The 26,958-nt window shown below is 47.5% G+C and overlaps 10 protein-coding genes across 10 annotated transcripts; 4 read left to right on the top strand and 6 right to left on the bottom strand. All coding sequences in view use genetic code 12, as the record gives it.

Moving 5' to 3' along the window:
- Positions 1-58: 58 nt before the first annotated feature.
- LODBEIA_P47810 (uncharacterized protein) lies at positions 59-1,261 on the bottom strand (the record flags this gene model as incomplete). The annotated part of the gene is made up of 1 exon (XM_066975040.1): positions 59-1,261. The coding sequence occupies one exon, from the start codon at positions 1,259-1,261 to the stop codon at positions 59-61; it is 1,203 nt and encodes a 400-aa protein (XP_066831719.1).
- Positions 1,262-1,347: 86 nt separating this feature from the next.
- LODBEIA_P47800 (uncharacterized protein) lies at positions 1,348-2,037 on the bottom strand (the record flags this gene model as incomplete). Its single annotated transcript, XM_066975039.1, has 1 exon — positions 1,348-2,037. The coding sequence occupies one exon, from the start codon at positions 2,035-2,037 to the stop codon at positions 1,348-1,350; it is 690 nt and encodes a 229-aa protein (XP_066831718.1).
- Positions 2,038-2,550: 513 nt separating this feature from the next.
- LODBEIA_P47790 (uncharacterized protein) lies at positions 2,551-4,653 on the top strand (the record flags this gene model as incomplete). The annotated part of the gene is made up of 1 exon (XM_066975037.1): positions 2,551-4,653. The coding sequence occupies one exon, from the start codon at positions 2,551-2,553 to the stop codon at positions 4,651-4,653; it is 2,103 nt and encodes a 700-aa protein (XP_066831717.1).
- Positions 4,654-4,671: 18 nt separating this feature from the next.
- LODBEIA_P47780 (uncharacterized protein) lies at positions 4,672-5,478 on the bottom strand (the record flags this gene model as incomplete). Its single annotated transcript, XM_066975036.1, has 1 exon — positions 4,672-5,478. One exon carries the CDS (start codon positions 5,476-5,478, stop codon positions 4,672-4,674), a length of 807 nt encoding a protein of 268 aa, XP_066831716.1.
- A 1,766-nt stretch (positions 5,479-7,244) lies between these two features.
- LODBEIA_P47770 (uncharacterized protein) lies at positions 7,245-8,135 on the bottom strand (the record flags this gene model as incomplete). Its single annotated transcript, XM_066975035.1, has 1 exon — positions 7,245-8,135. The coding sequence occupies one exon, from the start codon at positions 8,133-8,135 to the stop codon at positions 7,245-7,247; it is 891 nt and encodes a 296-aa protein (XP_066831715.1).
- A 5,176-nt stretch (positions 8,136-13,311) lies between these two features.
- On the top strand, positions 13,312-14,472 carry LODBEIA_P47760 (uncharacterized protein; the record flags this gene model as incomplete). Its single annotated transcript, XM_066975034.1, has 1 exon — positions 13,312-14,472. The coding sequence occupies one exon, from the start codon at positions 13,312-13,314 to the stop codon at positions 14,470-14,472; it is 1,161 nt and encodes a 386-aa protein (XP_066831714.1).
- Positions 14,473-17,045: 2,573 nt separating this feature from the next.
- Positions 17,046-18,533, top strand: LODBEIA_P47750 (uncharacterized protein; the record flags this gene model as incomplete). Its single annotated transcript, XM_066975033.1, has 1 exon — positions 17,046-18,533. The coding sequence occupies one exon, from the start codon at positions 17,046-17,048 to the stop codon at positions 18,531-18,533; it is 1,488 nt and encodes a 495-aa protein (XP_066831713.1).
- A 2,033-nt stretch (positions 18,534-20,566) lies between these two features.
- Positions 20,567-22,165, top strand: LODBEIA_P47740 (uncharacterized protein; the record flags this gene model as incomplete). Its single annotated transcript, XM_066975032.1, has 1 exon — positions 20,567-22,165. One exon carries the CDS (start codon positions 20,567-20,569, stop codon positions 22,163-22,165), a length of 1,599 nt encoding a protein of 532 aa, XP_066831712.1.
- A 114-nt stretch (positions 22,166-22,279) lies between these two features.
- LODBEIA_P47730 (uncharacterized protein) lies at positions 22,280-24,145 on the bottom strand (the record flags this gene model as incomplete). The annotated part of the gene is made up of 1 exon (XM_066975031.1): positions 22,280-24,145. The coding sequence occupies one exon, from the start codon at positions 24,143-24,145 to the stop codon at positions 22,280-22,282; it is 1,866 nt and encodes a 621-aa protein (XP_066831711.1).
- A 280-nt stretch (positions 24,146-24,425) lies between these two features.
- LODBEIA_P47720 (uncharacterized protein) lies at positions 24,426-26,918 on the bottom strand (the record flags this gene model as incomplete). The annotated part of the gene is made up of 1 exon (XM_066975030.1): positions 24,426-26,918. One exon carries the CDS (start codon positions 26,916-26,918, stop codon positions 24,426-24,428), a length of 2,493 nt encoding a protein of 830 aa, XP_066831710.1.
- Between the last annotated feature and the right edge of the window lie 40 nt (positions 26,919-26,958).

The following is a 26,958-nucleotide window of genomic DNA, read 5'->3' as shown; positions in this document are numbered from 1 at the left end:
TGTTGGTGTCTATAGAGTGGTTCTATATATTTCGCAGCACCATTTTTTTTTTTCCGCCCTAGGTCAATTTTCGCTTCTTGAATCCCTCGGCACCCTCGTCATTATCCCGATGCAGAGCTTGCTTAGCTTTGGCGAATTCCGATTCCAAGTCAAAGTCCTCATCGCCCTTGTTTTCAACCCCCCTTTGAGTCTCCTTTTCAGCCTCGGCTAGTTCCTTTGCCAAGTCGACCCCTTCACCACCATGAGCCAAGACCTTTTTCAACACTGGGCCCCACACTCTATCACCCCTTTGGAAGTTCTCCAACTCAAACACATTGCGACCCAAAACCCATTCCGACTGCTTCGTTCTAACAAGATCCACCATATACGCAGAGGAGTCCATTGCACGGCCAATGTCACTGATTAAACTCCGGATATAGGTCCCTGACGATACATCGGCGGTGAAATGGAACATGGGCAATTTGTCCGGATGGCTCTCGTCCTCTGACAACAACCGTGGCTTGCACTCTTGAGGCACTCCCCCAGTTTGCTCAAGGTACTGTTTGGAAAAATACAATGGCGAGTCGTTTAACGTGGGGTTGTTCATCAACGCATGTTCTTTTGCGACGCCGTTTTCATCCAACTCGCTTTCCAATCTTTTAAAGTCATGTTCAGTGGTGAGGAGGTCCTCCTCACACACTTTGATACGCCCCACGTTAACCTCTCGCACTTTGATATCCCTCGGTATGGGTTTCCCCTCTCTCGCGTATTCATACAAGGGCTTGCCGTCCACTTTCAACGCGGAGAAAATCGGTGGAGTTTGTTTAATGTCGCCAACAAATTTCTCCGCCGCGTGTAAAACCGAGTCTGGTGTTATATGTGCTATTTCATTCTGAGACACAATCTGTCCCTCTGAATCACCCGTTGTCGTGGCAATACCAAGCAATGCCTTGGCTTCGTAGGTCTTTTGGCACTCGGTGAGGTAGTACTGTAGCTTCTTTGTACCTAGCCCAACGCCAACAACCAACACCCCTCTCGCTAAAGGGTCCAACGCGCCCCCGTGCCCGATTTTCACCTTGGCGTTGGCTATTTTCTTTTTGGCCTTGTTTTTCCACTTCTTGTCCTGGCCCAAGTCGTAGGACATCTTGTCTCGTATCGCTTGCATATCCAGGGCAAACACTTGCGACTTGGTGAAGATTTCTTGTAACTCTGCAATTATGTTGGCTGAGGTTCTCCCACTGGGTTTGTTTATGGCAAACACACCGTTCATGACTTGCTTCATCGTGGTGGTGGTTGAAGTATCTACAGGTTACGAGGGGATGAGGTTGGAAACTTGTATATCCAACTGCGAAAAATATTCATTTTTGGTTAGTATTTAGCGCGCCGCCATAGACTTTGAAGGATTACACGTACTGACAAATATGCTGTTTTCCTTGGTGAAGTGATTACCAAGTCGACTCCGTCTTTTTGAAACTGTTCATTCTGATGTCTGATAAACGCTTCCAATTTGGTAACTTGTCTCCTGGAGTAAGTGTACAAATGACAAAAGTTCATCAACAGGAGGAATAACCCGCCAGTCAAGACGTTGCAAATGTTTTCACAAAGAGTCCATACTGAGAACGGGTTGAAGGCTAGTTGCAACTTGAAGTTGATGGTGGTGACAAGTTTGAGCAAGTCTTGTTCCGATATGCGTTGCCGGAGCTGCAAGATTTCAGATGTAACTCCAAACTCATGCTGATCAAACGTGGCCATGACCGAGTTACTTTCCTCTGATTTGATTGCCCCTGGCTCTTGCCCTGGGTAGAATATAGAGAACTGCGGTATCAAGTCCGAGCACTGGATATCATAACAACGTGGTATTCTTACAACCCTCGTGTGCTTGAACGACACGGATGACTGGTCTTTGTAATGGTTGGGAAAGTGGTTTACGACTACCACGGGCAGTTCAGAACCACCCAGCTGCGACACTAAATACTCATGGTAGTTAAAGAACACTAGATCTGGCGGTGTCTCTTGAGCATTGCCAATGTTGTACTTGTCATTGACATGGTTTGTCATTTGGTAGTTGTGGTGGGTGGCACCTAGCAGGTGTTGATAAACTGCGCAACAAAAGTGAAGAGGTACTAGCAAAGAAAAAAAAAAATCAAGCCTTCTTCACCGACTCTTTTCTTTCTTTCCACCATGTTTTAATCAGCTACTATCCCTGGTATGTTACAAATCTCTATCAACCTTGTTCATGATGATACTGAGTCGTTAGGACTCCATAGCATAAACCCAGCTCAATTGATATTTTGTTTATGATAAAAACCGTTTATTCAAATCTATCTGATATGTACAAGTAGTGCTCTAATGTCTTTGACAGACTTGCTAACATTTGCCCAGGCTCAACCATCGAGGGGTTTTATACAGTTTTTTAAAATACATTCACTTCCAGCAACTGAAACCATTTGTAGTGCTCTCAAAAAAACACCCACAGTGTGTTCACGAACCCACCCTGGTGTCGAATCGCGACTCGTGAAAATTGCAAAATTTTCTCCAGAGAGTGCACGTTTTCTCTTCCCATCAACGTAAATGATCCCCAGACGAATAGCAAGACCGTTGTTGCGCGGGCATGTGTTGCTGAGTGTAGGGGTAAGAGCCTTGCCTCCGAGACTAATCCGGAGTCAAACAACCACTCTGTCGGAATCAGTTGAGCCGTCAAACACGCCCATTCATCCGTCGAAAACAGCTGCCAAAAGAGTGGAGAACCACAAGTTGAGAGACATTACCAAGCAAATCCAGGAGACAATCAGCTCGGGAACTGGTTACCACGAAATAAAAGACATTCTCGAGGAAGGAATCACTTTTCTACGTGAGATACGCAAACAGGAAAACATCCCGGAAATCGCCTTATACAATGCTTTCCTTCCCTTGAGCATTGAGTTGTTCCAACTAGCAAAGCAGAATGGACAAGATCTCAACGAGGTGTTGCAGTTTCTCACCCTGCACCAGATTGCACACCAGTACCATTTTACCGAAGTTGCCATATCGCTCTTGCAGAATAAGCCAGACCCCGCTCAGTACCACAGGGTGATGCAACTATGGGCCAGGTACTTGGAGTACAAAAACTCTTCACCTGTGTTTGTAGGGATGAGCCTTAAAGACGGGGAAGCCAAGTACACTGGGTACCATCTTCCCAACTTGAGCTACTACGCATATGTCATGGCCTGCGAGGGCGAAGGACTCACCTATTCAGAAGAGAACGCCAAAAAATTTTCCAACAACGACACTGTGCCAGCTGTGTATATGTTAAAGCGGACCCTTGAAGAGGTCAAGGTGTTTTCCAAACCAGAGTTTGCGAAATTGAAACGCGTGTTGGATGAGTTTCGATTAGGGCAGGTGAATCCCAACAGTGCCAAAATGCTTCAGAAAATATATTCATTGCGTGACAGAAGGGAGCTCGACAGTATATACGCCGAGATTGTGCAAGTCTCATCCAAGCAAGGGATCAAGATCGATGAACGGGTCTTGGTTGCCATGATGGACCGATACTTTTACATTGACGAGTACGACGACGTGTTTAACATGTTCCAAAACATCCTCAAGTCCGGAATCAAGCCATCGATTGGCGCTTGGAATGTGGTGTTGCGCGCCACAATCAACCCCAACAGATTCGCGAAAGCGTCAGCAAAGCAAAAGCGTGAGTTTATGAGTAACTTTAAAAAGATGTTGGCCACTATAGAAGCAAGCAAAGTGGCTTTTGACGAGGAGACTTTGGGCAGCATTGTTAGCGCTTTTGCGATTGCCAATGACTTTGACTCTGCTGAACAGCATATTAAACAGCACCCACAACTCAACGGCAACGCGGCAAAGGATGGTGTCTTGTGCGGCCTCGTTTTCAACCACCGGATTGACGATGCCGAGCACCGGATGCGCGAGTACATGAAAGAAGGCAACTACAAACCTAGCGCCACTGTATTGAACATGTTCATGTCCCACTATGCGCAAAAGAAAAACTACAAAGCCGTGCGTGGCATCAACGAGTTTATGCAAGAGCACGGCATTCCCGAGACGGTGCATTCGTTGACCACCTTGGTAGGCGCGTATGTCAATGCGCTCATTGACAAGGGGAAAACACCGAGCTTTGAAGGGATCTTGCACACTTTGAAAGGCGCCACCAAAAACGAGCACACTCTTTCAGCGGTGCTCAACGGGTTGGTTGACTCTGGGAACATGGTTGCTGCTAGAGTGCTCTACAAGCACATGATGGAAACAAAACCCAGGTCCAGTGCCATTCAAAGTAAGATGTTGCAAGGGGAGTTGTCCCATGGGGATATCCCGATTGCAGTGCAAATTTTCGATTACTACATCTCCAATATCAACAACGATGCGCGGATCTGGAACATCATGATCAAAAATCTTCTCACCAGAGACACGCCGCTCGCATTAGAGTACTACAGGAGGATGAAGAACGATCCTGGAGTGAGACCAAACAGGTTCACCTACTACTTCATCCTCAACTACTTACTAAGCAAACGCAACCACAAGTTGATCTCGCTCGTTCTCGCTGACATGGCCGAGTTGCCCGATGCAGACTACGTGCCGGAAATGGTCAAGATGCTCTCCAGAGTCAGCAAGTTTGTTGAGCTCCCGCCAGCTATAGCACAAAAATTGCTGAAACATGTAAATAATTAATCCTGCTATATATAAAGACTAAAACTGATCTGCATCTCCCATGGCTTTTCTCCACACTGGCCCTGCAAACGAGACAATTCTATCACGTATACTAGCCACATCGTCCAACGCGGGACGGGTGTCCAACATAAACGCCGGCATGCCCGTTTCTTCATCATCGGGAGCGCCATAGTAGTCAATGACATACCTCACTTTTTTCCAGCCCTGGTTTCTCCCCTTGCTTCGCAACACGTACCAATCGTGTCTATCAAACGGTGGCACCGTGTTGAACGTGTCGGGGAACAACCCACCTAACCACAAGTACACTCTTGCCTTTGGCGAGAGATCGTGCGGTCTACCTGTAAACTGTTGCAACCTCGGCTCGACCTTTGTTTCGTTAGTGTACTTGTTTTCCCACTCCAAGATCTGCTGCCAGGCGCCTTCGTTGAGGAAGTTGTGGACCTCCACCATCGACGTCACCGCATCCTCGGGTATTCCCTCGCCTTTGCCCTTGGCGAGCATGGCGTTGAGCATTTGCTGTGGAGATGGATACTCCCAGAGCCCTTGGTCCAGCGACTCGCCTCGTGGGATCGTGGAGATGGTTCGCTCGGTTGACAACTTGATCTTTTGGCCCGGTGCTCGCTCGCTTGATATAGCCATGGGCATGTTGTTCAAGGGATTCAACACTTGATCGTTGCTGTTGCTTGGTTGGACGGGGCAAACAGATGGCCTGGATGAACTCAGAGATTTCAACGATGTGTAATCGACCGGGCATCCCAGTGACTTTGCAGCGGAAGGTGTCAGAGCGGACTTGGTTTCCGTCTTGTCTGCCCAGAGCCAACCCATGATGAATGCTTATCTTTGCAGTTGAGAGAGTGATGCGATGCGAAATGGAGAAAGAGGAAAAAAAAAATGGAAATAAGCGTGATGACCGAGATTGAGCAAAGGCAGGTGGGGGGGGGCACACCTTGGATGCAAGTGACACACCAACGTTGAGTGGTTGGTGATGTGAGTTCGGACGATGTCTATCCTGGCTTTTTCCATCATTGGTGAATGCAAGATGGCCTTCAAGTGACACAGGCCTGGAGTATGCCCATGTCACGTGACCATAGGTGTTGATGTTCAAACACCATGCAAATTAAGCAAACCAGTAGCTTCCACCGAGGCTTCCACGCAGCTGTTTTACAGTACAAGTCCGCCTTATGTCCAGGATAAACGTATCCCTTGGTGTCGAGCTGACACTTTTTTTTCCTCCATCCCTTGCCTATCCTCAAAACCATTTGACAGTGTGAGACACAGGGTTCACATGGATGGGGTGTAACATGCAAGTGGCGCTACAATGTGGTAAAGTGGGAAAAGAACGTCACTTTATAACTTAAGCACAAGGGTAGTGGGTAGTGCCAGTGATACTGCATTCTTTGCATTTGCTTTCTTCTACATGTGCAATTCGGAGAGGTGGAGAAAGGGAGGATGCCCTGACGTTGTCGGCTAGAACTCATCCAGGGTCTTTTCCGTACACTCTTACCGCATTGAAGTTGGAAGAAGTGTGAGATTGCCCCCGAATTTGACCTTCAGAGCTTTACGCTATTCCTTTAACTCAGCTACAGTTTAGTTGGCTCCCTCTCTTATCAAACTGAGGCGTATCACGTTGGTTTATCAAAACGATTTACGATACAAAGCCCCCCTGGAGTGTTTGATCACTCCCAGTTGCTGCAGACAACGCTGTCGTGAGGGAAGGACTCATAGGCGTTGCGGCAGAGCCTGTGAGACTGCACCCATTCTTCGTCACGGGCATGGAGTCCATTGTTAGCTCAGCTCGGGTTAAATCAAGCAAAAGAGGAGAGACGAAAATGTGGGCCAGGATCGCGCGTCACGTGGGTGTCACGCTCACAACATTTTTTTTTTTTATGTCTGCGACTTTTTGCTTTTTCGTTTCTCGCTGCCACACGACAGACTCCGAAGCAGCCAGCGCCAGACAATTTGAAAAATATACATCTGCACGTATCTGGAACTTTGCAAAAGCCAGTTTAATAATGCTCTTCCCAATTCGGTGAAATTGTCCTTGGATACTTTGATTATCACCAAGAAAAGAAAAGGGGGGGGAGGACACCTATCCCTAGTGAACCCAGTGCAACAGCCCCTATTCGAAAACGTGCTAGCAAAGAGGAAGCCACAACCGGGAATGAGAGTATCTAGAGTACATCCCTCACTTCTAGACTCAGCGGTTTGCGTCTTGCATCCCTGATCGATGCAGGGATGTTTGATCCTCCCTTCTTTTTCAAACTGCCCATTATCTAGACTCGAGTTGGGCTTGCCCCAGCTGAATCCAGCTTGTGGCCCAGACAGTAACATCCCGTTGGTGCTATTCCGATAAAGATCTCGGGGCATATTCTCCTCAACCGAGTTGTAGCGGAATCTGAAGCCGAGTCGTTTTGTGTGTGAATACGGACGTATAAAAGCACGGCGTACATTTACGAGATCTAAACTCTATGCAGCACAGCTTAAATATAATATGATATTATGTTTCTTCTAGCAGTGTCGCGACACTAAGCACGACACTATTATCGACAGGCCAAGGGTGGAGGGTTAGTACAAAATTATATATATAAAGATCACTCCTTTGGCTCAACTATTTTCTTCTTATCCCTTAGCGAGTTGTAATGTTCACCTAGTCCATACGAGTGCTTATAATACCCCAACTGCAACTCGGGCTCCTGCTCCTCTTCACTTTCGTTGATCTTGAGAGACGGGGCCCCCGCCATGTGGATGGTGACGCAGCAATGGAATATCCTCGCCAACGCCAACACTTCCATATCGGACCCCCACATTGCCGTTGTTCTTAGTTCCAGGCAGTAGTTATCGACGTCCCGCACTTTGCATGTGGTTTCGTCAAACAAAAACGGGACAAAGTCGTCCTGGTTCGCCAAGATGTGGTCGCTGGCCAAGTCGCGCAACTCTTGGATCGATCGTTGGATGTGGTGTCGTTCCCGGAGCTGGTCTTCAATCGCGGCGAATAAACAGTGTCCATCGGGTTTGATCTCGTGTAGTTCCAAGTTGTGTAGCAGGAGGAGCTGGTTCATCGAGTCGATTTCGATTTGTCGATAGTCGGTTGTGTTTAGTGCTTCCTCGCGGGCCTCCCGCTGCATCTTTTCAATCTCGGCCTTGCGCTTGTCTAGTCTTTCCTTCTGTCGGTTTCGCCTCTTGCAGGGAGCAGCATGTGATGCCTCGTTCGATGTGTCCAGTGGTGTCTCCGGTGCTAGGGACATTTCTGCTAGTAGCTGCTCGGGAGAGACACCATCGTCGTTTTCTTCGCCACCAACGTCGTCGCTTTCATTCAACATTGCTAGCTCTGCAGCATGCCGTTTCTTTAGACTAGCATCCAACTCCTGGCATTTCTCAAGCACGCTCTTTCTGTTCTTCTTTGTCGCTTGTTTCTTCAACCCTGTGATTGTCGCGATCAAGTCCTTGTTCTCCTTCTTGTGACGTTGGATCAACTCCTCCATGGTTGTGTTCCTTGAGCTGAGTCTGATGAGAAGGCACCTTTTGTGTTGTGAATAGAGAAAATTTTTCACCTTGGATTGTAACACTTGATGGTGGATGGCTCTGGAATTTTTCTTTTTTCTTTTTTTTTTTTTTTGCGTCAACATGGTGAGAAAAAAAATGTCAGCGTTGATGAAATGGCGCACTAAGACGCAATTTTTGAGTTGCACTTGAAAGGGGTCAACCAATTGATCCAGTTTACGTAAATTTGGTTGCGGAACGGTTGTATCACTTAGAGGCTTGGTGACTTTAGTGTTTAGAGACCTTTAGATCACTCCACTCCAGTTGATAACAACGTTTGGCTCTACGCGCGGACACCAACGTGGTCTGTTCAAAGCCTCGGCATATTCACAACCACGGCACGCTTTGTTGTGCGCAAAGGATGTTTCGAATGGCTTATTGTGTGTGGGCTCCTTCGAGGTAAACACCGCAGCCGAGAATGTTGCATTATTTTGTGGGATCTGGTTGCGGGAGCTTCGCAACCAACGGCAAAGTTTCTGCGAAAGAGCAATCCCGGTGATGTGGTGGCATATTCCTTGGAAGCCGTGCTTGAGCTGCCAGTGGAAAAACCAAGTGTCAAACTTCCGTGCTAGCAAACGTACATCTTGATAAAAAAGGGGGCGATAGCTCAACTCAGGTGTTTCAATTTTCACTTCTTTGTTTCGTTGTGCCTCCACAATATATCAGTTTCTGTCTGCTGTTCTTGTTCTCTGCGGTTAGTTCTCTCTGGTGCCAACTAAAATCAGAACTTTTCTCACATCTTGAACTTATGAGCTTTTGCTGTATTGCGCGGCACAAAAAGGACTCCGAGCTGGCTTCTGTTTTCTACGCAATACAGCAAAGCGTCTTTTCAACTCCTCTAGGAAGCAAGACGGAGTGGTTAAGAGAGAAAGCAGTGGACTGTTAAAGGCCCCTGCGTTGTGCTCTAGAGGCAGTCGACTTTGGAAAGTTTACACTGGCTCTATACCTGCAATAACTGTCAGTTCTGCTCTCCTTTCCTTTGGTGGACACGGACATGGCGTTGGAAGGTTAGTAGTTTCCACGTGATGCACGCTAGGTTATCTATAAATGTTTTAGCGTGTAGCAGCTCCACTATTGGTTGATTGTTCCCGGGAGGGCGCGATCTGCACTTGTTCAAACCAGACAGCAATCATTCCGTCTGGCTAGACTCGAGGGGGGAGGGAGAACGGGAGCTACTGCTTCAGGATAAACTTTTACCAGGGGGGCAGTAAAGCCTTGCTTGTGTTCTTTTTTTCAGTTCAGCTCCAGCCAGGGATAAGGAGGTCAAGATGACCACGTTTTATATGACAGAGTCCACGCTAGATGGTGCTCTCCGGCGTGTGTGAGAGGGAGGTAAGCGGGATTTACCCCTCGAGACACATCCGTAAACAGACCACCTTATCGGTTTTTCGGGTTCGTCTTTGAGATTGTTTCTGATGCAGTCAATGAAGCAGCGTTTTAGCTTTCCTCTAAAGAGAACACCAGGTTCCAGAAAAAAATAGAGTCAAACGTTGTTGTTTTGGTGATTGAAGGATAAGGATCACTAAAATTGCAAGATCAGGCGATGAAAAATACACCAGTTCGGTAGCTCTTGTACTTGTAGAGATTTGCCTTAGCTGGGCGCAATTTGTGGTTGCACACAATGCAAATCCATGTCTTTATCACAAAAGCACCTCCTCGAAAGGAGAGCATGGAACACTGTGATACAGTAATGAAGCTCAACCAAGCTCATCTCATCGACCCCATGAGAATTTTTTTTTGCAGCACACAAATGCGTGAAAAAACCGGTGGGTGGAAAGGGACACAGAGAGCATCAGTTCAGCCGGATGCATGTGGTCTGCACTGACAACTACCGAGCTTTGTCAGTTCGACCGTGCGAACAATTGACCGAATTGAAGACACCAAAGTCTAATAAAGTTTACATGTCTGGCCATTGTAGATCTTTGGCTTTTTGCAAAACCCCAAACCTTGCGGATCTCACCTTTATGGGTGTTCCAACTATCCTATCCAAAATTAAAACTCTATAATCGGCAAAGGCAGAGAGTAAGTTAAACTTTACCCGATTCTGCTGATTGGTTGACCGATTGGTTGACTGAGTGCAACTCTAGCAGCAGCAGCAGGCGTTGCGCAATTGGGCTCAAAGATCGTCACCGCGATGCCATCAGGCGGAGTGAGACGCTTCTCCTCCCCCCTTGAACGTACCTAGCCGCTTGTCAAGCCTCCCGGTGCGAGATTAGGCAGAAGAGTCGCCCGCGGGAGATCGTCACCAGTTTTTTTTTTTTCTTTTTTTTTTTTTCTTACCTTTTAGCTCTTCGTGCCCACCACGAGATACGCGCGGCCCTAAATCTCTTCGTTATTAATAGTAGCTGCTTTGAGGTTGGACATTAGGGTTCGAGACTTGGGTTTTTATACTGTCGGGACTGGTTGAGACAGAGGCAGCTGGCTTGGTGCCTGGAATACAGGCTGCACCGGTACAGTAGACTACAACGAAAGCACCAATGAACCACCACCGCTACTCGATAGCCGAGAGAAAATAAATGCAACAAGATTCTTTTTTCAACAGCTCATTTGCACACTCCAGCGGTTGTAATACAAAGGAGATTGCAAAAAAAAATCTTGGACAAAAAAAGAAGAAGCGAGGAGAAGAGCGAGCAGGAGTGGGGGAGGGAGGAAATAGGGGCAACGACACTGAAACCAAGAGCCCGCACAGTTAGCGTCACAATCACTGCGTTTCAGACTATACACAGACAGTGAGATCGATGGAGACTAAAATATGTTGACAGAGTGCCACTTGGGCCCATGTGGTGTGCCGTTTTCTAGAAGCAAAGATGGTCTTTAGTGCTTAAACCATTGGGAGGAGTTCTGGTGATGGTTGTGGTGTTGGCGGATCAACACTTGGTTTCCAAATGTGGGGTCTTTATTTTGTAAGTATAGTCGGTGCGGTTTCATTGACTGAGACAGAAGATCACTATTGTCGAGAATGAAAAAAAAAATAGTGTCTATTTCCGCCACCAGCATTGCGTGGGCTTTATATTTCTTGCTCTCACACGAACCCAGCTCAGGCAGCGGTTGTCTCTCCTGCGGTTTCATAATTTGCAGAACCGTTTGGCAAAAATTATGTCTCGATTGGGAGAGCCAGAAGTGGGTGCATTGTGGTACGAAGTATTTCAATGCCAGGAGATACGCTGGAAAATCTCACTGGCAACACCCGGTGAGTCTGAGCTCCCAATTTAACATTCCCGCATTTTTCCCTCTTCCCCCCCTGGAGTTTCAGCATGGAAGTGTCAGTGTTCCTCCGCTCCCCCTTCTGCCTTGTCCCGCTGAACAATGTAGAGAAAATAGCCCAAAGCTATAACGCACCCACTCTGTGACTTTAATTGGTTCGAAAGCAGACTCGGAACCACAAAGGAGATCGTTAGAGCTACCAACCACCAGACACAACGGGGGAGATTATAACAAGACACTAAGCTTTTCTTTTAGGGCTTTGACAGAGCAGATTTTCTATTTTCGGTTTTCGTTTTTTGATTTTCGATGTGTGGTTTTTGATTGAAGCTTTCCACTGTTGCTGGTTTCAAACAAGAACAATCTCGTTTCTTTGGGAGGCCTTTGTCCAGGTACGTTTAAACGCTCCTTTTTTGCTAAATTGCATTTTTGCAATTGTAGTGGTGGTAAAGGCACGTATGCCCAAAGTAGCTAAAATGTGAAAATGGACAACCCACTCCTTTGAGCAGCACGACACGTGCGAGGACTCTTTACACTAGAACAAGAGGATTTGGTGTAGAATTCAAGCTCGTGATGGGGCTCTTCACCTTGAGCTTGCTCACGGTGATGCCAAGGGTGATAGCGCTGGTGCTTATACTCGACAGACTTACGAGACTGTCGGCGCCTTCTTTGGTGGTTGATGGCATTGTAGTGTGGTTGTGTCGTGTTGTGTCGTGTGGTGTCGTGTCGTGTCCCCCCACGGTTTTGTAACTAATGTCGTCGGTGTCTTTGTGACTTGTGTCATGTTTAATTGTATGTGGTTATCTCTCTGTGTCTATCTGGTAGTCAAGTAGTAATATCTGGTGGATGCACTGTCGCTTAATTGGACTCTCTGGCATTATGCAGTAGCAGCTAATAATATTATTAGTAACGAACTGTTAACAAGAACAGATCTTTTTTTTTATTCTTAATTTTTAATTAATGCTAAATTTTTCAAGGAGGGTGAGCTTCATACAAGAGAACATAATGGCAGTAGGCAGAGTACATATTCAACATCTAGCATATATATTTCCACCACTTTTTCCCAACTTTTGCAACTTCTCCAACCCTTTTTCTTCACTTTCTACACTTCAAACCTCAACACACACCCCCGCTCTTGTCTTGCTGATAGACTGTGTGACACTTGACGCTAAGTTGCCATCCTCATAGAGAATCACTTTCATCGCTATCGGACGCTTCATTCTTCTACGGGCCTGGTCTATTTAGTTCCACTTGCTATAACATTCCCATCCCCCCCCTGCTATTCCTTGCTTGAGGTCAGATTCAGTTGTCAAACAGTTTGGTTCTTCAAAGTAGCTTTAACTAGTTCTCCACCAAGAAGAATATTCAATCTCGCTCGCTCACCGCTGCTGGAAAGAGATTTGCTTTGACATCTGACTCTCATCCGTTGAAGTTTCATTGTCAACTACAAAAACAACTATTCCATCACTAGGGTTTCTATTTTCGATCGCTAGGCTTGTACAGTGTTGGACTCACGGAACGCTATTCCCACACTACTGCTGCCTCACATTTCCAGGTCTTTCTTCAACACCGTTTCAACTTTTTTTCTTTGTAGCGTCACGGATTCACGACGCAACACCTTTACATTTGCATACCATTTGTACGTCTCCCTTTGCTAGTAACTGGTTACTACTGGAGATCCGTTGAACTTGAACTTTGATAGTCTTGGTTAAAGTCGCAAAAAAAAAAGAAAATACCAGTGTCGCATTTTCTTTCCAGACACTGTCCCTTTTTTTTTTTTTTTACAACCAAGTCAAGTTCCCCACAATTTTTCTTTTTTGACAACCACATTTTTTACATCAAAAAAGTGGTTTTTCCCACCGTGTGTGTTTTATTCGCCTTTGCTTTGTATTTGTCGAGATAGAATAAGGTCCCACCATGGCTACTAACAACTCCCCGGACGCTTTCCACCAGCAGAGGTTGGTGCAAGCACAAAATAAAGCTAATAACCCGTTTTTGCAGCAGTTGGAGCAAAAATGCCACAATGACAGTGTTGCTGAATACCACATTGACGTCTTGGAGCACTTGTTCACCGCAGAGATCCAGACGTTGCCTACGTTGGGGTTGATTGAGCAGCAGCCAGAGATCAAGTTGAGCATGAGACCGTTGTTGCTTGATTTTTTGTTCGAAGTTGGCAACATTCTCAACTTGTCGAGATCCACGTTCCCACTTGCAGTTAGCTTGATTGACCGTTACTGCTCAACACGAATCGTCAAGAAGCAACACTACCAGTTGTTGGGGTTGACGTCGTTGTGGATCAGCTGCAAGAACTTGGACTCCAAGTTTAAAATACCCACCTTGAGCGACTTGAGAAAGATCTGTGTTGATAGCTACACCAAGGAGTTGTTTATTGAGATGGAGAAGCACATCTTGAAGTCGTTGGAGTGGGTGGTCAATGCGCCCACCTACGACGCGTTTGTCGATAGCTTTCTCAGCCTCTTGACGTCCGGTAGTGACTCCCAGGCCATGATTATCAAGCACAACATCCAAAAGATCAAGGTGACTGCGTATTACCTTGGCGAGTTGTTCCAGTTTTACCCCAACATTTACTTTGACTACTCGTCGTCGAGAATCGCCATTTTGGCCATCATGTCGGCCATCTCGTTGCTGAAGCTCCCCATCAACTTGATGACGATTTTACATTTCTACAACAATGTGCTAGCAGTGTCAACCTCCCCACAGCACTTTCCACGCTTGGTGCTAGTGATTGAGGATTTCCAAACAGTGTTTCAGAATATCAAGTTCCTCGCTATCCCCAACAGCTTGCAACAGAAATATTTAATGAACTGCCGCCGCACCAACCCCAACGGCACCAGTGATGGCAACCGCAACGGCGCACTTGCTGCCAACAGAGCCGTTCCACCAAAGACGCCAAAAGTTTCCATGCCTTTGACCCCGGGGCCAAGTCCCGAAGAGCGAATTGATAGAAAAAGACGGGAAACTTTGGACCAGCCTCTGCTTGGGGGGAACAACGCGCCCGGTCCGAAAAGAATGAAGAGTAATGATACCACCACCTCAGGAGCCCCTCATAGAATATAGCACGAATATATGACTTCTAATGAAAAAAGAGAAAAAAAAAAGTGAATAAATAAATACAGCGTGATAAAAAAAAAAAAGAAACAGAGGTGAACTCCAGGCTTTCTCTTGCGTTTCCCCTATATTGTGATTGTTCCGAGAGAAAACCGTTTTTGTGTATCTTGTCATAATCCGTGCAGCGTAGAGATCTACGGTTGAGGGTGGAAGGAATTCCTGTGCCCCTATCTCGTTGAGGAAGGGGAAGAAACTAACAAACTTGGTGCCGCATCCTTGACGTGACACTTGAACTCTCTCAACTACACGTGCGACTACGCTGGTGGTGCTGGCCGTGGTAATAGTGGTCCAAATTGAAGTGGATCGATAACCCACCACGGGCGCAATCTTTTGCAATCATTTGACAGCACATGGTAGCGCAGGCTCCGCGCTATTGTGCACTGTTGCAACGCGATCTAAAAGCAAAGAGTGGAATTGGTGAGATCACTTTTTCTTTTATTGTCACTTTATCGCTGAGGGAGTACATTGAAAGACGAGCGTAAAATGTTTGAAGCCAAGTTAAACATCGCCTTCCGGTGACGGCAGTGCTTCACGACGCCCGTTCACCCTGTGCTCTAACAACCCTCCAAACTGTAAAACAAAACGGGTGAAACATTTCATCCAGCGGAGCCAAAAGGAAACAAGAAAATTACTACCCGGGTTTGTTGTTTGGCACTTTATCTTGAAACGGAGTAGCAAATGTACAACCCTAGGGGAAGCCACATTTGGCTAATTGTGAAACTTGTCTGGCTTTAGTCTCTGACCATTAGGGAGACTAGCGCTTAGTTGAGCTGACTAAACTCAAAATCCAACAAAGACAGTCCAGGTTAGGCGCATCTGACTGAAAAAGAAGGACAACTTGTCCTTTGTTACAGGGTGGAACGCGGGAAGGGGGGAAGGAGTCTGCAGTATATTGGTCGAGAAGGGCGTGCCGACCGCGGTAGACGCGACGCGTGAGAAAGGAGGTCCATCGGGTTTGGATGTGTCCCACTCTAGCAACGGAGATTAGGTTAGACACAAGGTGTAACGTGTAAGGTATCCCGGTTGCCTCCATGTGGTTTCAACTCGCTTGCTCAGCCTTGGAGATGTCAACTCCGATGATGACTCTTACTCTCCCTTGTTGACCGTCTGGGCTTAACATCGTCTACTGTTCACCCTAGACTTTTCCAACATTTCTCCCTTTTTATTTTCCGCACTAATGGCTGCAATTGTCAAATGGACATTGTTCTGCGAGACAATAGTAAGGTTAGATATAACCTCGTTTATCTTCACTTTAAAATTAGCTTCCTCTTGGAACGGACACTTGCTGTGCAAGGGGGGAGGGTTGAAGCACAGGAGCCCACCTGCAAAGAGCTGCCCTTGAAAAAAAAAAAAAACGTTTGTCTTGTTCATTGGGGACCCAGGTGGACTGATTCTTATGCTGGTTAGTAGCGCCTGGATCGAAAACGTTTACTTCACATGAGGGACAAGTTACACGGCCCCCTCCCCCATTTCCGGCCCGTGTAGGAGAAGGAGACGGTGTATCTTTGGGCAAGTTGAAGAGAGTTTTTTGTCCAGCTCCTCAACTCCGGCCACCTTTATTATCCCCTCTGTGGTGACGTTAAGGCTGACATGAGCGTCTTTGTTTCCCTTGCATTGCGTTTTTTCGCAAATCGTGGAATGTTCAGCATCCCACGGTGTGAGTCTCGAAACAAATTCTGCTTACACAAAGGCTGGACGTCCAAGCGCAAGCCGAGGAGACGAGGGACTAATCACCCAATTGGGTATAGTGGGCAAACCTGTTCTGTTTTGTTCTTCGCAGGGATATTTCTGGAGGTTTTTGTGGTTTCGCCATGGCTTGGTGAGTCTGGCTCGCCAGATGGAGTCCGAGCGGAAAGAAAAAAAGGTTAACCTATTAACCGGCCCGGCCATTGATAAAAAAATAGAACCAATTCTTTTTTTGTAAGTTGGTCAAATCTGAATCCGATTCAATGTTTCATATACTTCGTTCGACGAGCATTGCGTTGTCTCAGATTCGCGACAGTCCTCAACATACGCTGGCAAGAACGGTAGATATTGATTCCCCTACGCTGCAGCAACTTGATTGCTATCTCAGCCGTTGAGCAAGGCTGCAGAATTGAACAGTCTCCTCGGGACAGGGGGCGGCCGAGGGAGCATTACGCAAAGCTGACGAGGCCTTTCGCCTTCATCTTTGCCTTTTCTTGGCCTACATTGTTTGAAAGCACTCGCTGCTATAACCTTTCATTAACACCTGCCTCGTCTGTTCTGGAAGGTGGAAAAAAAAAACTAGTGTGGAGCTCTGTTTGATACGAACAAAGAAAAAACTTTAGCTTTTCTATCGCAGACAAAAAAAACCACACGCCTGTTTTCTGTCTTGAATATCTTCAGACACTAAACACTCGGGTTGCGACATTGGAGACAATAAATAAATCAAACGATGATAACCAGACGCGGGGATGCCACAGCGATAGTGAACTAAGGGATAACTAAGCTTTTGCTGATCCACTGCAGCTGGTAAAAAAAAAAACAAGCTGAAACAGGTTATGTCCCCGGCTCCGCGAAAGAAGCAAAAGACGGGGGTGAACGACTACAATGGATGGGCTGTTCCCGCTGGCGATGTGCAAGTTCCCACGCTCGATGCAGATGATACTACCCCCAAACAGTTTTTCGACCTATACATCAGCTCGAGAAAGCCGGTGAAACTCACGAGTCGAGAAGGGTTGGTCCCGCTAACAAAGTTCAAACTTGACCGTCTCTATGAGACTTTACAGTATGGAGACGAGGAAGATGAGTTGCAAGTCGAGCGATTGCACAGTGGTGGGTTCGGCTCGGGACAGAAGCGGGTCAAGATGAAGTTGAGCGAGTTGATGGACAAGTTGAAACTGGGCGATGGCGATTACTATTTGACAACGCAGTATAAAGAGAGTGGTGACCTCGAGGTGGATCCCGTGGAGCAACCAGACGAGGAAGACGAAGAAGACGAGGAAGAGGAAGAAGAACAAGAGGTGGACCATTTTGCGGAGACTTTATCATTCGATATCAACAATCTTCGGGATGACTTTGATGAGGGGGAAGATGAAGAAGGGGGTGACACGATTGCGATGGACCAGGACGAGGCGGTTGAACGAGTATCGGAACTCTACCAACGACCCTTGTCTAATCTTGCCCAGTCTGACATACTACCGCTTCACCCAAAGATAGTTCCAACATTGATCCCACAGCAGATCAATCTATGGATGGGCAAGACTCAAAAGTCAGGCAACTACAAAGTAGATTTGACAACCCCATTGACTGACCTAGACAAACAGATACCGTCAAATGGCTCTAGTTCAGGTCTACACCACGACCATGCCGATAACTTGTACATATTGGTGCAAGGACGGAAACGATTTACAATCTTTAGTCCCGCGGATGCAAAGAAATTGTACACTTGGGGCAACATTGCGAGAGTCTATGGCAACGGCGTCATTGACTACAAGAGAGATGCAAATGCACCGGAGTGGATGAGTATTAGAGACGACGGCGCAATTGAAGAAGACGTCTTGCGCTGGCAACAGGGACACAATGGTGATGGACAAGACGAGTTGCTGGTGGAGAACACCAGAGTGGATCTGACACACCTGCTCGATGGAGAATCGCTCGATCCGCCTAGTTTTTCCAAAATCCCGCCCGCGCTACTCCATCTTGACGAAATGGATGAAGCCACCAGACAACACGTGGAGGCATTTGCCCTGGAGCACTTTCCTGGTGTACTACAGTTGAACAAGATGACCGTTTGGCTAGAACAAGGCGAGATGCTATACCTACCTGCCGGCTGGTTCCACGAGGTTTCGAGCTTTGGCGTGGAGGATAACCACGCTGCCGGGGCAGATGTACATATTGCGCTAAACTATTGGTTTATTCCTCCAAACAAAAACGAGTTTGAGGATCCGTATAGAGACGACTATTGGCGAGAAGATTGGCAAGTCACCCTACAAGCGCTCGGGTTATTGAAAAGTGGCGGCGACGAGCACGAAGATGCCAAGGATTGAGTACTGTAAATAGGCCCAGAGGTAAGAGACTCTAACGGAGCCACCTGCCGTTGGTTGCAAAAGTATGTAAACGCGCAACATCTGATTGCTGCGAAAAATAAGAAAATGATACCCTCGCATTTCATATAAGAGGGCTATAGCCCGGTTCCCGGGCCACTCCACGGGAATAGGGGCCGCTGGAGTTCTACCTAGATTAGCACCGAGGAGGAAAGAGCCATACATGCAGATAGAATTGATTGGAGATACTGACGTGCTTTGTCTACTTTAACCACGCGCCAGTAGCAGTTATGACACTACACCAGAGTTTAGATTGCGCCATTGGCTTAGGGGTTCATCGCCCTGGGTTTTGGCTCTACACCTCTATGTCAAGACGGCGCGGTAGTTAGAAGTAAAAGAGGGGGTGACATTTACGAGTTAATTACGTGTTGGTTTCTGAACTATTGCTTAAGATGCGCTATTTGTTGTTGAGACGGCGGTGTGGAAGCGTTTCACCAACCAAACTCATTTCTCCCGGTTATTGATTATCCGCAGTCGAACCGCTTCTCGTTGAATAAGACAGCAAGCAACGTCTAGAAAGATTGCCTTTGCGAGCGATAAGCGAGATGTCGCCGTTGGTGGTGGTGGGGGTGTAAGGCCAGAGAGAGATGGATTATTATTACGCGCAAGGCAGTGGCGGGAACACTTTCTGTGTATAGGGAATAATAGAACAGAGAAGGTAGTGGTTAAACCCGTGCCAGAGCGACTTCTGATTGGATCGATAGATGGAAACAACACCCACTGCACGCTGTATAGGGGAAAGGCAACAAGTGTTGATGCGAGATTGCTCCCTGTTTTCCCAATTAGGCACTCGAGGGTTTCACACAAGTCTCTCAAGTTTCTGAGACCCGAGACCGGATCAATCGATGGAGGACCTGGATCTATTTGTTCAATAGGACTTGCTGAAAGGACTTGTCTTACATTCGTGAAGGACTTTCGATTGCGTTTCACTGGCGCCTATGAGTTTCTCCTTTCACATACTAAAGTGCGCCATTTCTACTTCCCCTGCAGCACGTTGTAAATGGAAGAAAAAAAAAACACTTGTGTAGCATCAACAGGTTCTGATTGGTACCGAGGTAGCATGTGCTCCGGCCACCTCCGCCCTTAGATCCTACCCCTGTCTCTTACCTATAGACTGCAAAGGCTATGAGGAAGGGCGGGAAAGCACCACCTGGGGGGACCCAGCTACAGGGAAGTGGAAACAGCCCATGCTAACAGACTCGGTAGGCCTCGCACTGGTATAATGTGGCATCTGATTGAGAAAATAGGAGTCGCTCTTGGAAGCTGAATTTGACCCCCGGACACGACCTTCTCTTCCCCCCCCCCCCCAATCTCAGTTTTGAAAATTTCGTAGTAATTTATTTCACACAATCAATCGATACGATCCTCCTGATGCAACAGGAATATTGGATATTTTAATATAATCCAAGCACCATCCCCTGCATCTTCCCTCCCACCCTTTAGTTTTTCAGTTTATCCTCTTTATATACACCCAGTGCTGCCACGACCAACACTTTTTTCAACCTAGGGCTATCGCGTCACGTTTGTAACACCCTGGAACCCACAAACACTCCATAGTCCAGAACACATATTCATATCCACACGCTCACTAGAAACAAGTATTTCACTATCACTTGTTCCCTACTCCCACAGATTACTTTTGATTATCAACTTTTGTTCCATACACCCACAGAAAAAAGAATCGCTATTGATATGAACTGCTAAATCAGGTCTTGCAAAGTTACACTGTTTACACCGTCCGTATCATTTGATGACATTTTACTCCTATACGACTTTTTATATCTAGAACTTGTCTTTATCTACTTTCATATACTCAGCAGGGAGAAACTGTACATTATCAGGTTCAATTTTTATTTTATTTTTTGTTTTTTTTTTTTTTCATATATCAAATCATAGATCCATTTCAATTTTGTTTCAGATACTATTGGTTACAGTTTTGCAATCTACCAGACAAGTTATAGCAAGAGTGGTCAAATATGGCATTAACTGAAAGACGTCCGTTGGAGTTACACGGGATGGCCAGTGCTGCCTCGCCCACGTTCAACCCAAACACTTTGGGTGTCGCTAAAAAGAACAGAACCAAGAGCTTGCCCTTGCATCCGACGGAAAAAGTTGCATTAGAGAGGGCAAAGAACCAAGACAACGGTGACGACGATGCCATCGGTGCGAGCTCGGAGGAAGAGAGCCAGGACTCGGATGAGGAGGAAGAGGAAGACGAACACGAGGCAGAGAGTGAGCCCGGTCGAAATTACTCGATTAGCGGGGACTTGGCCAAGATGGATATCGGCAAGGAACAGCAATCTTCTAGAAGCACTAGCCCCGAGTCCGTTTTGGAAACGCAACCAGACTCGACTAGAGAGTCGACTCCGCCTACTTCAACATCGAGTCCTCCCTCATCCAACGACTCGTCAGTTGCAACCGCAGCTGCAAAGAAGATCAAAAAGCCAAAGCCAATTTCTAGAGCACCCATTGCCACTGGCATCTCAACGGCTATCCCCGTTACCGGTGAAAAGCCAGAGCCTATACAAGAAGGCGACGCTTCCTTGGAAGACGATGTCCTCTTTAACATCTTTCTCATTCTTTTCAAAGAGGATCCAGAAGGGCAAGGTTTAACCGTGAAACAGGTCTGCGACATCTTGCGCGAAAAGAAACCCGAAATGGCTAGTCTTTCAACAAAGACCTCCAATTTGGTCAGCGCCAAGCTCAACGCGTACATCAAGAGAATCGAAAAGGGCGACACTAGTTTAAAGTATGCCATTTCCAGAGACTGGGCCGACGCGTCGCCAAAGAGAATGGTTTATGTCTACCGTGGGATCCTTGCGTCCGGGTTCGAACACGTTGCCAAGACCCTATTAGCGGAGGTTAAAAAGGGGGAGCAGCACAGTCAAGAGTACAAAGATGAAGACGTGTCGGAGGAAACAGCAACACCCACAACCACAACCACGGCCTCCACTCCCAACAGGCAACCTCAAGATCCCGCAGCTGAAGACGAGTCGCTACTTACCGCCAAACAGGCCAGCTTGGCTAAACCAAGAAGACAAACAATGTTTGACTTGGGCATCACCAGACACTCCTTTTTCGAGTCCAGTTCCTCTGCGTTTGAAAAGCACCACTTGAATGTGCCCTACTCGTCAGCACCAGTCACTGCCGCCTTGAATCGCACTGCCACCACCACTACAACCACAGGGGAAGACGACTTCACCGGCTCGGACCATGAAATGGACGAGTTTGACCTTGTCTTTGATGACGAATCAGACAGGGATGACGATGACGACGAGACCATCGAAACTGTGCGCAAAAACGGGAAGCGGTCCAAGTCAATGTCCTACTTGTTGGTTAAAAAGCCCAAGTTTGTCACTGCTGCTGCTGCTGCTCCGCGCGCATCTCGTGCTCCAAGCATGCACAGTGCCAACGCCGCGGCTGCTGCGGCTGAGTTGCATGCCGCGGCATTGCGTGCCGGTAACCACGGCCACGAGGCAAACAACCACAAATGGTTAAACGTCATCCGTTCCGGGTTTTTATCTCTCGACATTGGTGCTCCTGAAGATACCGACATTGACTCATTCTTTGCTTAAACATTTCAGTTTTCAAGTTTTTTTGCGCAAAATTGTTAGAAAAGAAGAAAAAAATATATTGTATAGTTATAACGTATAATGACTTTTTATTGTTTGTACTGGAAAGGGCAGAAGTTATGTCATGTAGTACTTTGGGCCGTCGCCGCCTTCAGGCACGGTCCAGTTGATATCCTGAGAGGGGACCTTGATGTCGCAAGTTTTGCAGTGGATGCAGTTTTGCGAGTTGATTTTGAACTCGACTCCCAAGCGGTTGGAGTCGCTTTCCACATACTCGTAGACTCCAGCTGGGCAGAACCGTTGCTCCACACCTTGGTAACGGGGCCAGCTGAGCTCGGCGTGTTTGTGCAAGTCCTGGTCTGGAACGCGAAGATGGCAGGGCTCGTCCTCGCCGTGATAGGTGCCTGTGCGGTCCACCGAGGTCAAGATATCGAAAGTTAGCTCATTGTCTGGTTTCGGATAGTCGATGGGCTTGAAGTTTTGTGCGGGCTGGGTTGCCTCGGCGTCGGTGTGGGTATACTGGAGCGTCCAAGGTTCGTGTCCCTGTGTTAGCATTGTCGACAACCCGGAATGGGCCAATCCGCCTAATGTGCCCAAGGGCGAGTTGAAGCTGGGGCGGACGTTGCGGACGGCGTGCAACTCTTTATAGGCCCACGACTCCTTGAATGCGGTTTCGTATTCCTTGAGAGTGACAGGGCGCTGGCTTATGTCCAACTCGAATTGCTCCTCGTCGCCATCATGTGGCACGTCCCTGAGTTTGTGGTAGATAGACTCAGCAGCAACTATTCCCGATTTGATCGCGGTGTGGGTGCCCTTTATCTTTGGCACATTGAGGAACCCCGCTGAACACCCGACGAGGATGCCGCCGGGGAAGTACAACTGCGGGATGCTTTGGTACCCGCCTTCGTTTAGTGCCCTCGCCGCGTAGGAAATGCACTTGCCTCCGCGCAAAGTGTCTGCATAAAACGGGTGGGTTTTCATTTTTTGAAATTCTTGGTAGGGGGAGATGTACGGGTTTGCGTAGTCGAGGCCAATGACGAGCCCCACAGCTACAAGACCGTCGCCAAAGTGGTAGATGAATCCACCCCCATACGCGGCCGAGTCGCGAGTCAACGGATACCCCAACGAGTGCCCCACGTAGCCCAGCTGGAATTTGGACGCGTCAACTTCCCAAACCTCCTTGAGCCCTAAACCGTATGTTTGTGGGGCTGAATCGTGACGAAGTTGGAAGTTGTTGATTATTTGTTTTGACAATGACCCGTGGCACCCTTCCGCAAACACGGTGACTCGTGCGTTGAACTCCATTCCCTTTTCAAAAGTCTCCCTTGGCGCGCCGTTCTTGTCCAACCCCATGTCCTGCGTCGCTACACCCAACACCACATCCTTTGCTTCGTTGTATATGACGTCGCTCACACTGATGCCCGGGTATAGCTCCACGCCCAACTCTTCAGCTTGCTCGCTGAGATACTTCACCACCGTGTTGAGACTAACAATAAAGTTTTTGTCCTTGTTTGCCAACTGCGGAGGTTCAGGCAAGGGCCACGCCGAGTTGCGCGTCAAGTACATCATGTGGTCCGACGTGACTTTGGTCACCATATCCGCCGGCAATGGAACATCGTCACCACCGTCGTCTTTGGTTGGAAATAGTTCGCGGAGCGCTTGCGGCTCAATCACGGCTCCACTCACAATGTGGCTTCCGAAATCAGCCGCTTTCTCCAAGACGATGACTCGCATTTCGCCAGCGCCATGTTCATGGTCTAGCTGCTTTAGCTTTATTGCTGTGGCTAGCCCCGAGGGACCGCCACCGACTATGCACACTTCTACTTGATCCTTGGCTCGTGGCTGATTTAGAATTGCCTGCTGTTCAGTTGTTAGATTCCGAGTGAATGCCCTGGGGAGGGACCTGACCGCCGGTGAGTACGGTCTTCTCGTTGAAGTTGCTCTTAGACGTTTGCATGTCTGGCGTATTAGACTGGGTATCATTGCGTGTGGGGTGTATGCTTGGGGTTTTGGTTCAGCCTTGTACTGGCATATCTGGTGGCTCAATATAGAACTCGAGTTTTTCCAGACTGGTAGCCGTTTTTTTGATCTCATCTCCTGAAGCACTGCATGCAGCGCTGGTCAAATCAAATGAGTCAAATTACTCATAGCCAAAATGGGGTCAGAACTTGTAGAGGATTTGCTTATCATCATGACATTATTAGCCGCGGCTAGCCGCGGGTCGCGGGAGACGTCTGTTCTACTTACTACCACCATATACACTCTAGGACACCCAAATGGTTAGTGCACGAGAAGCGTCCAACTCGTCCATAGCAAGGTTCCAGTCATCGTTTGAGTCCATCACCACGAAATCACCATCTTCGTCTTTATACCGTAGCTTGTTGATCACAAGATGGTCTCTCACGAGCCCACTCGCCGATATCCTCAGGGCTATCTTCAGGTGCAAATCGGCAAATTGGATCTGCGAGCTCACCATTAAACAATCTGCAAGCTCGGCGTTGTTAAAGATTAAGCGTATGCTGACATCCGGCGACGGCAACGTTGGCGCCAATGACACGGGTGTAGTGCTGGAGCTGTTGTTGTAGGATGTTGAGGACGATGTAGATAGACGGGAAAACTCGCCTGATTTTGATCTGTTGCCGTTGCGCATCATCATCATCATCGATTGCGTTGAAGACGAAGAGTGGTGTCGAGTTTCGTTGAACGAGTTGCGCTGCTGGTCACCGGTCAAGGCCTTTGGCGACTCGCCGCCCATGTACTCATAGATGGATGAGTCGTTGGTGTTTGCAGACAGCTGCGAGTCACGTAGTTTACGTGAAATGTGGTTGTTCATCTCACTTGTTTTCAACGATCGTAGGCATTGTTCCCATTGCGCGCGTGCCTCTTCTGACCGGTACTTTAGTGTAAACGAACCGCTTTCCTTCTTGCCAGACCATGCAATCACCAATGTGTACCCATTACTGGAGTGCGGGCTGATGTTGTATATCTCCGAAATGTAGACCCTACCCCGGAGTTCCAACGGTGTGCGATCGTTTTTCCCGTTCAACGATTCAAGCAAGTTTGCCGTTGATTGTGACACTGTCGAGCTCGATTTCTTTCTGCTTCCAAACTTGTTCTTTTTGTCTGGTTTCTCCTTCTCCGTGCCCACTTCCTTGAAAAAGAAGATGATTTTTTCAAAGAGGTAGGCCACGTACTCCTTTTCATTTTCTGCGTCTTTGACTCTGACTATCCCATGATGGAGGAGCTCGCCTTGGTCGCGTAGATTGAATCCTTTCCAGTTATTGACTCTTTCCATCAACTTGCGGAGCACTTCCACATTTTCTGCTCTTCGCTGTGCTTCGTTGACTTGGTTGGCCACCTCCTTCATTGCCGATCTTGCCACGTGCAATTCAGAAGCCTGGGAGTCTGCCGGCTCTCCATTGGACAGTTCGGGTGTGGTTGTTTTGATCAACTCTTTTAAAAGCAATGGATACTTGCACAATCTCTGTATCGGTTTCAAGATGTACGATTGAAGTTCAAACCCAGGGTCAATCAAGCTTGAGGATCTCTTTAAATTTGCATTTTCCTTGTTGATCAAGTCAATTGCCGTAAGCTGTCCAATTGTCCACGGCACGTAGGCTCTGAATGGACCAAGACTTGCGTGGATAAAGACCGAGCCGATTCTTTGGTACTTGACCGGTACATTTATATTGCATTCGAGTCCATTGAGAAATCTTCTTTGGAAGTCGATTATATCGTTCAAGTTGGGGAACAATGTGTGAATTTGCTCCAGCGAGAGCAAGTCCGCTTCGGACAACTGGTTTCTGTAGCTCAACAACAACTCCAAATCTTGCACGTATTTCCTTTCGGTTTCAATGATTTCTCGAAACACTTTGGACCGCTCGTCGGCAATCTGCACATCCAACTTGATGTCGTCTTGCTCCTTTTGTCCGAGTGTTGTTGGCTGCAGGCCGCTATCCAATAGTTTATTGACAAACGAAATGATCTTGAGCAAGTCCTGGGTGCTATCGGAAAACACATTTGATATGGTGAACAACTCGTCTTCTTCAAAAGCAAAGAGCGTTTTCACCGCAACAATGAAATCGTAAACCGACTTTTTGCAAATTCGTAAGTCGTCCGAGCTAACGACAACCAACTGGTTGTCTGTGGAACCCGAGACATGGTTATATATAAGGCACAAGGGAGCACCTTGTTGGAACAACTTCCACAATTGCGTTGCCGGGTCAACACTGATATTCGCGGGTAGCACACCCGCGGTGAATGTTAGCAAGCTTTCATGGATATTTGCAACACCATAGCTATGGCTCGAGCTGCGAGTATTACCGGTGCCGTTACTAGCAGACCTGCTCTGTTGTTGAAGCAAATTGCCACTGCCCATGGAATTCGATGACTGCATGGAAAACCGGTCCAAGCTGGCCACGTTGCCTTCCTGGGCCAAGCTTAGCGACTGCTGATCACACAACTTTTCCGCATTGTTGAATGCGAGGTTCATAAACGGCGTTATTCCCTTGATTGCCAGTAATCTCCGCTTCAAGGCCTCGCATTTGTAGTACAAGTGGTCCTTATAATTGCTAGGTTTGTTGAAATTGTTGATGTTTAACGGACCCGACAGGTTGGTTCTCATGGCCGTGGACTGCAACAAGGGTCCGTTTGTATTAGCCGTGGTGCTTGTGGACGAGGTGGACGAGCTAACCACTGATAAGTTTGAGTTTGTTGAAAATGACCGAAATGGCTGAGGAGGCGTGCGCGAGTCCATTATAGTCGGCAAATAAACTGTGGTTGAACAAGCTAAAGGG

This window comes from Lodderomyces beijingensis (genome assembly GCF_963989305.1).
Source record: "Lodderomyces beijingensis strain CBS 14171 genome assembly, chromosome: 6".
Taxonomy (NCBI): Eukaryota; Fungi; Ascomycota; class Pichiomycetes; order Serinales; family Debaryomycetaceae; genus Lodderomyces; species Lodderomyces beijingensis.
Note: the sequence above shows the minus strand (reverse complement) of the source record. Positions and strands in the feature narration are given on the sequence as shown.